Here is a 13,829-nt window from a genome sequence, read left to right as displayed (position 1 = left end):
ATCATTCATTTGTAGTTCTATGCTCTACTGATTGAACCACCACGATACTTAACCATAATGATCATAATAAGGAGCTATATCGGTACAATTTAGAAATGTAACAATGTTTTCATTAAAAAGTAGATTTTTTTATATTAAGGAACACTAAACCAATTTCATTCTTGAGGGAAAATGTAGTATAAATTGTAGTATTTTGGTTTGAAATGTCCTTCTTGGGGGAAGTCCCTGTTTTTCCCACATAAAAACACCATAAATTCCGCATATTGGACTTTCATTCTTTTTTAGGGTTAAATTAAAAATTTATCACATATAATATGTGTAAATCGAGATATTGATATTTTAAATTCTGTTCTGTTGGCACATTTTGAAATTGGCCGTTCTGTGAAAAAATGATCCGGACAAATTGGCCCTACCTCAAATTTAAAGTTGATGTCCGATCTTTGAAAGATCTGTATTCATTTCTGTTTTATTTATTAACAACTCTGTGTACTCTGGACGATTAAGAGCTTTACATATTGCACATGTATTATATATCATACAAATGTCTCCTATTGTCGACGGTTTTGCATGCCGTAAAACCAGGTTGAACTTTCTGTACGTCCTGAAGCAAGTCTGTAATATGACAATCAGTCGTTCTCATGAACCGTTATATATATGGACATTTATAATTAAGTCCTGTTCATGAATAAAGAGAATAAAGAAACATCGAAAAAAGGTTGGATCGAGGCATTGAAACCCTTTTTATATTTCCTAGTAACTGTTTTCGAAAACTAGAGGCTCTAAAGAGCCTGTGTCGCTCACCTAGCCTAGGGGTGGCGAAAAAAATTATTGACTCAGGGGAAACCCTGCCTAGGTATATGTGAATTACACAAAGGAAGCAGACAGTTCATGACAAAATTGTGTTTAGGTGATTGTGATGTGTTTGTACATCTTGCTTTACTGAAAATCTTGCTGCTTACAATTATCTCTATCTATAATGAACTTGTCCGTGTAGTTTCAGTGGAAAATATTAGTAAAAATTTACAAATTTTATGAAAATTGTCAAAAATTGATTATAAAGGATAATAACTTCTAGGGGGTCAATTGAACATTTTGGTCATTTTGACTTATTTTTGAGTCTTAAATTGTTGTACATTTTTGTTGTTTACAGTTTATCTCTATCTATAATAATATTCAAGATAATAACCCAAAACAGCAAAATTTCCTTAAAATTACCAATTTAGGGGCAGCACTCTAACAACGAGTTGTCCCATTCATCTTAAAATTTCAGGGCAGATAGATCTTGACCAGATAAACAATTTTACCCCTTGTCAGATTTGCTCTAAATGCTTTGGTTTTTGAGTTATAAGCCAAAAACTGCATTTTACCCCTATGTTCTATTTTTAGCCATGGCGGCCATTTGGATGGTTGGCCCGGTCAAAAAACACAAACTTTAAACTAGATACATCAATGATGATTGTGGCCAAGTTTGGATTAATTTGGCTCGATAGTTTCAGAGGAGAAGATTTTTGTAAAGCATCATGGATATTTATGAAAAATGGTTAAAAATTGACTATAAAGGACAATAACTCCTAAAGGGGTCAACTGACCATTTTGGTCATGTTGACTTATTTGTAAATCTTACTTTGCTGAACATTATTGCTGTTTACAGTTTATCTCCATCTATAATAATATTCAAGATAATAACCAAAAACAGTAAAATTTCCTTAAAATTACCAATTTAGTGGCAGCAACCCAACAATGGGTTGTCTGATTCATCTGAAAATTTCAGGGCAGATTGATCTTGAGCTGATAAACAATTTTACCTCGTGTCAGATTTCCTCTAAATGCTTTGGTTTTTGAGTTATAAGCCCAAAACTGCATTTTACCCCTATGTTCTATTTTTAGCATGGCGGTCATCTTGGATGGTTGGCCGGGTTAAAAAACACAAACTTTAAACTAGATACATCAATGATGATTGTGGCCAAGTTTGGATTAATTTAGCCCGGTAATTACAGAGGAGAAGATTTTTGTAAAAGATCATGGATATTTACGAAAAATGGTTAAAAATCAACTATAAAGGGCAATAACTCTTAAAGGGGTCAACTGACCATTTTGGTCATGTTGAATTATTTGTGAATCTTACTTTGCTGAACAATATTGCTGTTACAGTTTATCTCCATCTATAATAATATTCAAGATAATAACCAAAAACAGTAAAATTTCCTTAAAATTACCAATTTAGGGGCAGCAACCCAACAATGGGTTGTCTGATTCATCTGAAAATTTCAAGGCAGATAGATCTTTACCTGATAAACAATTTTACCCCTTGTCAGATTTGCTCTAAATGCTTTGGTTTTTGAGTTATAAGCCAAAAACTGCATTTTACCCCTATGTTCTATTTTAGCCATGGCGGCCATCTTGGATGGTTGGCCGAGTCAAAAAAACACAAACTTTAAACTAGATACATCAATGATGATTGTGGCCAAATTTGGTTCAATTTGGCCAAGTAGTTTCAGAGGAGAAGATTTTTGTAAAAGTTAACGCCGGACGACGGACGACAGACGACAGACGACGGACGACGGACGACGGACGACGGACGCCAAGTGATGAGAAAAGCTCACTTGGCCCTTCGGGCCCGGTGAGCTAAAAATGTATTTGGTTAAATGCTGAGGACAGAGAAAAAGGATACAAAAAACGACGGTAGGATATCAAGAATAAATGCCGTAGTCTGTGGTTAGACATATTTCAAAAGTAAATCATATCAGCGATCATTTGGATAATTGTGGTAACATCCTTAAAAGTAGATTTTTCAGTCTGTGTGGAGTAAAACGATTGTAACCCTACGCACTATGAATCTTCGATCCATTACCCATTTACTTTATGGGGAGGCAGTTTTATGAGTCTTAGAGGAAGGCATTTAACACAGAAATAAAAATTACTATCACTCATGTGAATGCGTTAAATGGTATGAATTTTACATGTTGCCATAAGAAGACCAATATTTATGTTTTCAAAATGCTATACACTAGACTAAAGCAAGCAAACAATATGCCAGTTTTAAAACCAGGTACACATATTTTGTATAATTTTCTTATTGTGATTCACTATTATTCGTTGGATACCAGTATTCGTGGGTTTCGGGGGTACAGGTGAATCACGAATTTAAATGTTTAACGAAAAAATATCTTTAAAGTTGTATGCAGACGTTTGGCTTTTTAACTATTTTGATCTGAGCGTCACTGATGAGTCTTATGTAGACGAAACGCGCGTCTGGCGTATAAAATTATAATCCTGGTACTTTTGATAACTATTTGGCAGAACCACGAAATCAAATATCCACGAAAATGCAAGGTTTCCTAATCAACGAAAATTGGTACCAACGAAAATAAAAGAATCAACAGTATTTTGAATAAAAACAAAAATAAAATTTATAGGTTTATTTTTAGCATGTATTGAAATTATTATTCACAAATTAATATAACTTGAGAATTTATCCACTTAAATCTACCGACTTTTTTCTCCATGGTAAAATGCTGGACCTTCTTCTAGACTTCCTTCTGATAACAAGTTCAAAGTCAAATCTGGAATTTTTATTATTTCCACTATAATACCTGGCTATCAATGTTATGAAGAAGAAGACAGAGGCCATGAACAGCGTTGCAGCAGCACAGAAAAATGACATGTCGTAATTTCCAGTTGTATCTCGTATAAACCCTTCAACAATGAAAGTAATAAATCGGTAAAAGTCAAATTAATAAAAATAAAATGGCCTATTTGAGATATACATCAACCAATATGCAAGTCACGACATGCTCCATCTTTCAATTTCTTAATCTCTTATACTCCTAAGTTTACTTATTAGTGGTATCTAGAAAAGCTTCTTAGTGAGCATAACCCCAGTTTTGATGCGGTTCGTAGTGCTCAGTCTTTTGTTTTATGTTGTTTGTCCGAGTTTTTTTTCATGGGGTTGTTATTCTATTTTCGTCATGATTTTGATTGTTCCTTTATTATTGAGTTTTACAGTATTGTATAGAACAGGTACTAAGTTCCCTAAGTTTGATGAGTTTCGTGTGCGGTGTCACATGGACTGCTGTGTGAATTTGTAATGTTTTTGACGTGGTCTTGTTTGTTATTCTTCCAATCAGGTGGTCTTCAACAGTAAATTGATGTGATACAAAATAATAATCTAATCAGAACTAATTGGTATTGATATATAACAAGATTCGTCATCAGCATCAAATTCGAAACATATTAGTAATAAATGCCGATGGTTAAGTAGTAAAAATAAATGGAAAAACAAAAGCACGTTTAGCCGAATGTCATACACGTAGGATATAACCTCATCTGAAGAATGGCGAATGTTGCAAGTTAACTGGAAATAGAAGTAATAATCAGCTTCATATTGACAGCTAGCAAAAAAAAACTTAACTTATGGCCTCTAGAAAATGATCCTTCAGTAATATGAGTATTAACATTGAAAACTCTTACCTGATATAGGTCCAGCTGCTGCATTCATTATTCCAGAACATGTCATAGACATTCCAAGAGCAGTTGAATAATTTTCCTCTCCAGCAAGTTTGATGATAGAAATTCCAAGTACAGTAACCATCCCACCTAAACCAATACCATATAAACACGCAACAAGTATAAATGATGTATAGGACGGAGGCACTAAAGGAAACATGGCAATAGCTATAGCACCAACTAACGCACTGAAAGCTGGAATCGATATAACACTTACATGAGGTATTTGCTTGAGGATACCCGGTACGAACCTAAATAATGTACTAGTTACGTTCATATATAAATAAATATTAACAGCTTCACTTCTAGAGAGTCCGTTCAACTGATAGAAGTCAATGAAAAATATCAGTACTGAATTAAATGCTGCCACAACCAAAGCTTGAGCAAAAATATAGCACATAAATAGTTTATTTTTGAATAGTTGTTTCAGAAGTTGAAACATGTGTTTGTTGTCATTTTTGTCCTTGTCAATTGTTTCATATATTTGGCGTATTTCAGAAGCACTAAATGACACACGTTTTAGACTTTTAGTGTCATTTATTGACAAATTACTAGTTTTTACCAAACCATTTTCATCGGGTGAGTTACAGTTTTTACAAATCGAATTAATAGCTTTAGAAGATCTTTCGGAAATTGCATCGCTAGGTTTGTGTTTTATTCTACTTGTTGGTTTATAAAACAAACAAGAGTTAACAATCAAATGTAGCATCATTCCTCCAATGATCAGAAGAGTTCCTCTCCAGCTATACTCTTGGATAAGTTTTTCAAGTAGAATGGGTAAAACTGAAGCTCCAACACCTCCTCCACTTGATATAAAGGCAAGAGCCATCAGTCGCTGTTTTCCTTCAAAATGTAAACCTACACTTGTAGAGGCAGATATGTAGGACAAGGAAAATCCAATTCCTGTATTAAGAATATCAAAATCTTGAAGAATAATTTATTCACTTTAAGATGTTCCATAATATTATAAGAATTAACTCTATTGTGTTTCCATGAAGTGATTAAAGTCTGTAAAATGTCAAACACATTTGTTGTCCAATCGTGCCAAACAAGGAAATCGATAGTCAAACAAATAAAGCTTTTTTAATTTTTTTTAAATTATTTTTTTAAACCATTTTGGTCCCAGCAGCAAAGGTAGAGTTTGCTTGATTTATTATTTCTGATTTCGAGAGATCTCATTTTGGCATAATAAAAATATGAGGATTGTAGTGACATTCATGCTTTGGTCGTGGATGGCTATTTTGGAAAACCAATTGCGATGCGTACCGTTTTACTTGTTCAAATATCGAGTAAAGATATATACTATTCCAATACAGGATAAAGGTAATTATCGCTATTTTACGAAATTTTCCTTTGATCTTACTGTCAGGTAATTTTCTTTCTGAGCGGAGTGGAGTGATTTCAAGATATCGCTAGAAACTAAGGGAGCACGTGCCGTTGCTAATGCAATTGACATGGAATTGACAACGTCGGCATAGGTAAAATAGCGATAACAAGATAATCATTTCACCGTACCGGCTCAAGCGAGAAAATATTACTCTTTGAGATGATCAACGATAATCTATAAGCATTTCCAACGAACAGATATTGATAACTTCATTTCTGCATTTTTAAGAGACCGTCTCATGTTTGAAGCAGTAATATAAATATTTAGGCTTCTCTCCATAATGTGTGATAGTCTAGAGTTGTTGTTTGTAGTAGCATATATCAATTACTTACCAGAGACAACCCCAACAAAGATAACGAGGAAGAAGATGGAAGTAGCAACAAATGAGATCGATAAACCTGCAGCGGCCAAGATTCCACCTACTATACCACATTTAAATGCACCATATTTTGTAACAATGATTCCCGAGATACAACCTGAAAATGAGAGGAGGCAATATTTGTTTATCAATATCTTTGATCATTTTGTGTATATACGCCGAAAAATCGTATTTTTATCCAGTAAACAACTGCATGATTTTTTTAAGCTTTCGTGACAATATACGTATAAAAACTTCTAACTGAATGAATAGAAGTCAAATGCTCATAAATGTCAGGTCATGAAAATATCAACAATGTAAACAAGTAATCTATTGAAATTCTTGTAAACATATCATTTGCAGTTATACAAAATATGATTATAGACTCATCGCGGTTACTTTTGGTACTTGTAATTGTATATTTTTTTATCGCACATTTTAAAAAATGACATTCAAAATATAAAAAGATAGATAGTGCATATTGTTGGCACTTGTAATTTTTAATAAAAATAAAAAACCAACATATCATAGATATCAGGACTAAAATTTTGTATTTATGCAAGATGGGCGTTTCATCAGTGACGCTCAAATGAAAATAAAATAAAAAGGCCGAATTTGAAGAGCATTGAGGACCAAATAATCCTATAAGTGTTGTCAAATACAGCTAAAGTAGTCTACTCATTCTAAGCCTTAAAATTTCAAAATTTCAAAGTTTTGTAGACAGTTAATTTATAATTATAAACATATCAATGATAATTCTATATCATGTATAGAACTTTTGTAGTCATTAAAGAGTAAAGGGTTATTTTTTAAAACGCTTACTAGTACCCATTGTGAACTTTTCGTTTAAACAATGTATTTATGTTCAGGACTATATGAGTATTTGGACCATACGAGTATGTTAATTCTTATTATTCAAAATAAAAATCCTTCAACATAAACAACGCACCTCCAATTAAAAACAAACCAGTACACACAGACTGTACTAATGCTGTTTCTGAATTTGATTTTCCAAATTCATTCAACCATTCGACATACAGCACAGACATATTAAAAGGAAACCCAGTAGCTATTCCAATAGTTGTGAATGCAGCTATAAGTACGATCCATTTTTTATGATTTTTTCCTCCCGGTGGTTTATCCGCAGACTGAATTGTTGCCTCCTCATTTTCGTTGGATGAAGGTATAACTGAAAAGTTTTGGTCTTGCACTGCTTCAGCTAGAGACACATTATCAAAGTGACTCGTCAAATTGTTCTCACTAAGTTATAAAAGAAAGTTATATTGTAATCAATGCATCATCTGACTACCTTATAGTTTATGTTGATGTTAATAAGCAGCTTTGGTTTTCTTTCAAAGGATCTTTTAATAATTAGAAGCATTATGTATTTTCATGCAATTTATTTTACCATATTGCCATATATTTCATTTTCAAATAACCTATTTTAAAAATATTGTGACTTTCTTGTTATTTACATGAGTAATTGATATGCACAATGAAAAGGTGAAAAACGGACCAAAATTATCTAATATTTTTTCTACTCTGTAAAAGTAACTCTACTAAAATTTCCGTGTGTACAGTTTGAATAATTCATATACATTAAAAAAAGTAAAAAAAAAAAACGAACTTCAAGGAAAATTCTAAACGTAAAGTCCAAAAGCACATAGCAAATTCAAAAACTCAAACACTCAAACGAATGGACATAAACTATCATATTCAAACATGGAACAGGCATTTTTTTTAGTCATGAAATGTTGGAATAATCTTGTTTTTGTATGCAAATTTTTAAAACGCAGAGGTTTTGCTAGCCACAACACACCATTTTTCTTAAAGTCATAAGAAACGAGTGACTGGTCAAAATAATGTTCTTCCAATTCTTAAACCAATGCATACAAACATCGTAAACTTAGTCTTCTGTGCACGAATTTATCATTTTTTTCGTGTAAATTTCATTTCGTATAATTGTCAATTTTTTTTCAATCGGTCAGAGTTGTTGTAAAAATATGGCAGGGAATAAAAGATCGTATTTTGAAGCCAAAGTTTAACGATTGTCACCTGTTTGTCAACAATCGACAAAAAATCAACAACAAATTATGGAAATTTAGCACGTGTTTAACATGTAAATCCAGATAATAGTTTATTTTAAGGACATCCATGCGTATTGTAATCACCGGATTTTTACGAGATAGGTCACACTGAGGTCACTTTGTATACGGAAAATATGTCGGGGGAATTGCTTCCTGGAGGAAGGAAGCAATTAAAATGAAGTAAACTTCTTCTAAATATGAATAAATTAAAGAATTTTCTTCAGAAAAAGTATATGTACATAAGTATTATAATGAAAACTATCTATTGAGTTATAAAAAAACATATGCATTATTTTTTTTTGATTTGAGGTTTCTTATGACTTTAAAAATGTATTGTACCAAGTCAGGAATATGGCAGTCGTTATCCAATACTTCATTTTTATGTATGTTGCATTGTTGTTTGTATTTTTGTTGCACTTCTTTGTTCTCTTATTGTGTTCATTTCCTCTTAAAGTTGATGCGTTTCTCTCAGTTTTAGTTTGTTATCCGGTTTCGTTTTCTCTCAATCGATTTATTCTGATCTTTTATCATAGTTATTGCTAAGATCTCACTTGACCAGCCTTAGCAGAACTTGTTTTATACTGTTGTATCAGCTCACTAATTCGACATACAGATATATTAAAAATAAGTCTTACCTGTGATTAAAGTTGTTACTTTCCGTCGGACATCCAATCGTAAATATTTTCGGGCATACCACATTATCTATATTATTTGACATTTCATCGTTTTCTACATAAATACCAGATTGTTCATGCTCTTTGATTTCAATAGATATTTCCATCTTTTGCCTAACCTCCTCCATAACATTTTTATTGAGTTCCATGACTTTGTCTTCATACTTCTGTATCACCATTTTGCTTCTATATAAGTATTTAAATTCACTGAACAAAATTTTGGATGTCGTGATTGTACATTAATCTAACATAGATATATTATAACATACGCATATTTAGTAGACTTAAAGCACGTTCATGTAACAGAAGAAAATATTTTGTAGTGGCCTTGGAATCCTTTTCTTTTACAAACTGTAAATATCATCATTTCAATGTCATTAAGATTTTGTTTATCTCAGATAGGTCGTTAATACTTCAACACAAACGTTTTGCAATTGAGTTTATTATATATACATATACATGTATGTTGGTTCTCATGTCCTAAAATATTTTATGCAATGGCTTCAACAACATTTTTTGTTTTAGATCAGTTTGAAAATGAACATTTCATAAACATATGTGGTGTCGTGTTCTCGGAAATCAGTACAACGCTTGATAGACACAGTTTGGAATCACTGCTCGTTGCGTGTCAGCCTTTAAAAATTTCTAACCTCATACTGCGTTATACTGGCTTGAGTCAAAACTATCGGAATCACTACTCTTAGCATGTCAGCCTTAAAGTGTCCTATTCTCATACTGCGCTATACTGGTTATTTCAAAACGATCGGAACCGATACTCGTCTCTCATCCAACTTAAAAGGTTCTATCCTAATACTGCGCCATACTGGCTTGTTCTAAACGATCGGAACCGATACTCGTATCTCATCCACCTTAAAAGGTTCTATCCTTATACTGCGCTATACTGGCTTGGTCTAAACGATCGGAACCGATACTCGTATCTCATCCACCTTAAAGGGTTCTATCCTAATACTGCGCTATACTGGCTTGTTCTAAACGATCGGGAACCGGTGCTCGTAGCATATTCTCCTTAAACGGTTTAATCAACATACGGCGTGATTGAAAACGATTGGAACTGCTACTCGTAGTATGATAGCCTAAAATGTTCCATCCGCATACTGCGTTTACTGGCTTGCACGAAAAGATCGGAACTGCTACTTGTCACATTATAGCATTAAGGGTTCCATCTGCATACTGAATTTATTTTGCTTGAGTGGAAAGAAAATAATCTTGTCCAAATTCGATGTCGATAACTTATTGATTTGCACTAAATATAAAGTTGACCTAAGACGATTTTTCTATCAGGCAATAGTAGGTTCGCATGTTCTAAAATGTTTTATCTATATTTGTTGTCTGGAGTTTAGCTGATGACTGATTTGCCAACAACGTGTGTTATGCGCACAGAAATGAGTATTAATCGGTTATCATTTTGGAAAACTATATTACAATTAAATTTCTATGTATGCAACACTATTCCAGCAGTAATAGCATATTAATCATAGATATTCCAGTTTTTACGATGTTTTAGGGCTTGTATTTTTTTTTATCATATATTTAGTACAAAATACAGCTATTTTGTATATCTAATAAAGGTTCTTTTTTCCAGTCTGTATCACCTACCCTGTATCGCATACCCCGTATCGCATGGCTAAACCCGTATCGCATACCCCGTATCGCATGGTAAAACCCGTATCGCATACCTTTTTTTTTTTTTTTTTTTTTTTAAACTAAAGTCAGTTCTTTTGGGTTTTTTTTGCTTTTAAAAGAATTTTTTTTCTATTAAAAAAAAAAAATTAAAAAAAATATTAAAAATATTGAAAAAAAAAAAAAAAGATTTTTTTTTCTAAAAATAGGTCAATTTTTTGAATGACGTCATTGTTTGGTATGTAACGTCACGAACATCAAGTTTTCATATTGTATGTGACCTCACGAACATCAAGTTTTTACAACAATTTTTTTGGCACACTAAATGCAACTATAAAAAATACAAAACACTCAATAATACAATAATAAACAAAATGTTTTCCATACAACAGATTGTAAGATAACCTAGGTGCTTCGTATGAATAATTGAGCAGTTATTTCAAAGCTTTGAAACAAGATAAAAGCAGAACTGAAGGTAACCCAGTGCTATGGATCAGAAAACAGTTCATATAATATAAAACTCTTCTGTTGAAATATATGATAAAGCGTATAATACATGGCAAAATCCGTATCACATGCCGTATCACCCTCGACCAATATCATACCTCGGGCCTAAAGGCCCTCGGGCTGATATTGATGTCTCGGGATGATATGACATATGATACGGATTTTGCCATGTATTATTCTCTATATAAGAAATTAAATATTATTTTTTCTTGAAAGATGATATGGCTACCGAGTCATATCTGAAAGTATTACGTACGCCCTCATGATTTGGTTGACTGTGATAAGTTTGACCATGAAGTGGTTGATTTTTGTTCCATTTGACCATATACATGTATACATATTTATTCTCCTTTTGGATTGGCTATAGGTATTCCTATGGGCACCAATTGCTCCCCTATAATAGCAGACTTGTCCTTGTACTATTATAAATGAAAGTGTATGACCAAACTCAGTAAAGACTCAGCGAAGTTGCATTTTAAAATTGATAAGTTCAACAACACTTAGTTACTGTTATCTTGATAGTCGTTAGTTGTCTCGTTTGAATTGTTTAACATTTGTCAATGCGGGGCCTTTTATAGCGGAATATGCGGTATGTGCTTTTCTTATTGTTGACAGCCGTACAGTGAACGAAAGTTATAAATTGTTGTGTCAATTGGTCACTTAAAGAGAGTTGTTTCAATGACAATCAACCAACAACTTCTTATTTTTATGTTAGAACCTGTCACAAAGATCTTTTATTTAAATAGAATATTGCAATTTTCTTTAATTGAATATTTTAATTGAAAAAACTAAGTATGATAGAAGTGTATGTCCATGAAACAAATTCCGATAAATTATCAACATCAGTTAATTGCGGTTTCTTCATCTTGACGGTTAATCAAAAGTCTATAAGAATAAACAAAGCACATCCCACCTTACTGCAATGTTTTATCAAATTCATTAAGAATGTACACCTCTGAGGAGCCAAAAATTTCTAGAATTAAACTTTTTTTCTTAAATTTTAAAGCCTGATTTTTGGGTTAATAAGACTGTAACAAAACAATTGGTGAAGAAAAAATCATATGGTGGTGCCCTTTTTTTTTTTTTGTTAAGGCCCTTTGAAAATACCTAATTTTGATAATTTTTCATCGATTTTTACCTATTTTTGGGCCATAATCGTGAAAAAATTACAATTCCACAATTAAACTTTTCTTCATACTTTCTATTAAGATGAAGTGGACCGATCTGATAAATATTACTTACAAAAACTATAGGTAGGTGTTAATATAAGAAAGTTTTATCATATTTTGATGCTTTTTAGTGTAAAATTTACCATGCTGTCAATTTTGTATTTTTGTAATTTTTCTCAGTTTTAAGAACAAAATGCATATAATTTCAACTTTTTTGTTATAAATGATTGAAAGAATACATATCTAAGAAATTTGAAAAGATCAAAATGATATGGGATGTACATGATTATAATATAATAATTTTTTGTATCCCTCACCCATTTTCTCAAAATTTTGACTAAAAATACTGACTTGATTGGTCGTAAAATTTGAAAACTGGATTACTCAAAAACCATTCATTGTAAATACACAATTTTTTCGCAGATTTATGTTTGATTATGATATTTTTTAAATTCTTTGATATTTTCCACTTCTATCACATGTTTTGAAAATTATTTAAGAACGAGATTTCAACGAGACTGAACGAGACTGAAATGTCAGAAGAATACATCATTAAATGATAAGACTATTACACATTCTTTCCAGTACCAAAAGGATAGACACCAATACTTACTTTATCAAACTAAACCATTGTCTCATTGGCAATCATACCACATCTTCTTTTTTATACTTCCCATAATTTCCATCAGTTGTCCAGCAAAAGCCTATTGTCAATGCACCTTGATACAAACAGAAAGGAGGTCGAGATCTTCAATTGAAGAGGAATGAGATCTTTTAAATGAGAAAGGGCTGAGATATAAAAAAAAACAAAAAAAACTAACTAACCCCGCAACATTTTTATGTCGTGTCAGCTGGAACCCCTTTATGCTTTTTTTGAGAATTTAAACGTTAAGTTTATTTCAGATCCAGGTCACTCTAGAGCTTGCCATATTGTGTGAACACCTGTTTGTTGATAAAAAATAGGTATGTTTTTCATTATTGGTGTCATATGATTGCTGTCTTATTGAGGTGATGATACTTTTTATTCGATCACATACAATCATTTTGAGACAAAAGCTTATTATAGGGCAAACAGTATTTTTTTTTCTTCATTTTTTTCCTTTTTTTTTTTATCTTTTCGTTACTACATTTATTATATAGGCATATTTAAGCGTAAAAACAAAACCTTTTAAGTCATGGTTTAATACATTGTAGTCCAAGTCCAAGATTAAAAGCAAATATTTGTAAAATTAATACACTTTTGCTTTTTAAAGTAATACTTTTTGAAAATTTTCACATTAAAATCAAAAGTACCTTATTTGATTCAATGAATTCAAAATTGTTTCTACAATTGAGTATAGAACATAACTTACCAAGAATTGCACAAACCGTTACTGGCTTAACTTACTCACTCAAGACAAGTCGGATATATTCTTGGTAAATTAAAATCAAAGTTATTATCCTGTGCGGTATCAACTAGACAAGGTATGTTTCAGAGAAGGTTTATCATCCTTAGGTCGA

At 32.2% G+C, this 13,829-nt stretch overlaps 1 protein-coding gene across 1 annotated transcript; it reads right to left on the bottom strand.

Moving 5' to 3' along the window:
- Positions 1-3,433: 3,433 nt before the first annotated feature.
- On the bottom strand, positions 3,434-9,191 carry LOC134690104 (monocarboxylate transporter 9-like). The gene is made up of 5 exons (XM_063550077.1): positions 8,974-9,191; positions 7,201-7,511; positions 6,226-6,369; positions 4,471-5,409; positions 3,434-3,696 (listed from the first exon to the last, which is right to left on the bottom strand). Exons 1-5 carry the CDS (start codon positions 9,189-9,191, stop codon positions 3,473-3,475), a joined length of 1,836 nt encoding a protein of 611 aa, XP_063406147.1. The 3' UTR covers positions 3,434-3,472.
- Between the last annotated feature and the right edge of the window lie 4,638 nt (positions 9,192-13,829).

Source organism: Mytilus trossulus, chromosome 11, assembly GCF_036588685.1.
Source record: "Mytilus trossulus isolate FHL-02 chromosome 11, PNRI_Mtr1.1.1.hap1, whole genome shotgun sequence".
NCBI lineage: Eukaryota > Metazoa > Mollusca > Bivalvia > Mytilida > Mytilidae > Mytilus > Mytilus trossulus.
This window is presented reverse-complemented; position numbering and strand designations above follow the sequence as displayed.

Excerpts from the sequence above, each read along its gene's own strand:
- LOC134690104 (XM_063550077.1), bottom strand. The coding sequence starts at position 9,191 with ATGGTGATACAGAAGTATGAAGACAAAGTCATGGAACTCAATAAAAAT. Across the intron at positions 7,512-8,973 it reads AGTAACAACTTTAATCACAG|TGAGAACAATTTGACGAGTC; the intron begins GTAAGACTTATT and ends TTTATAACTTAG. Across the intron at positions 6,370-7,200 it reads TGGTTTGTTTTTAATTGGAG|GTTGTATCTCGGGAATCATT; the intron begins GTGCGTTGTTTA and ends TCTCATTTTCAG.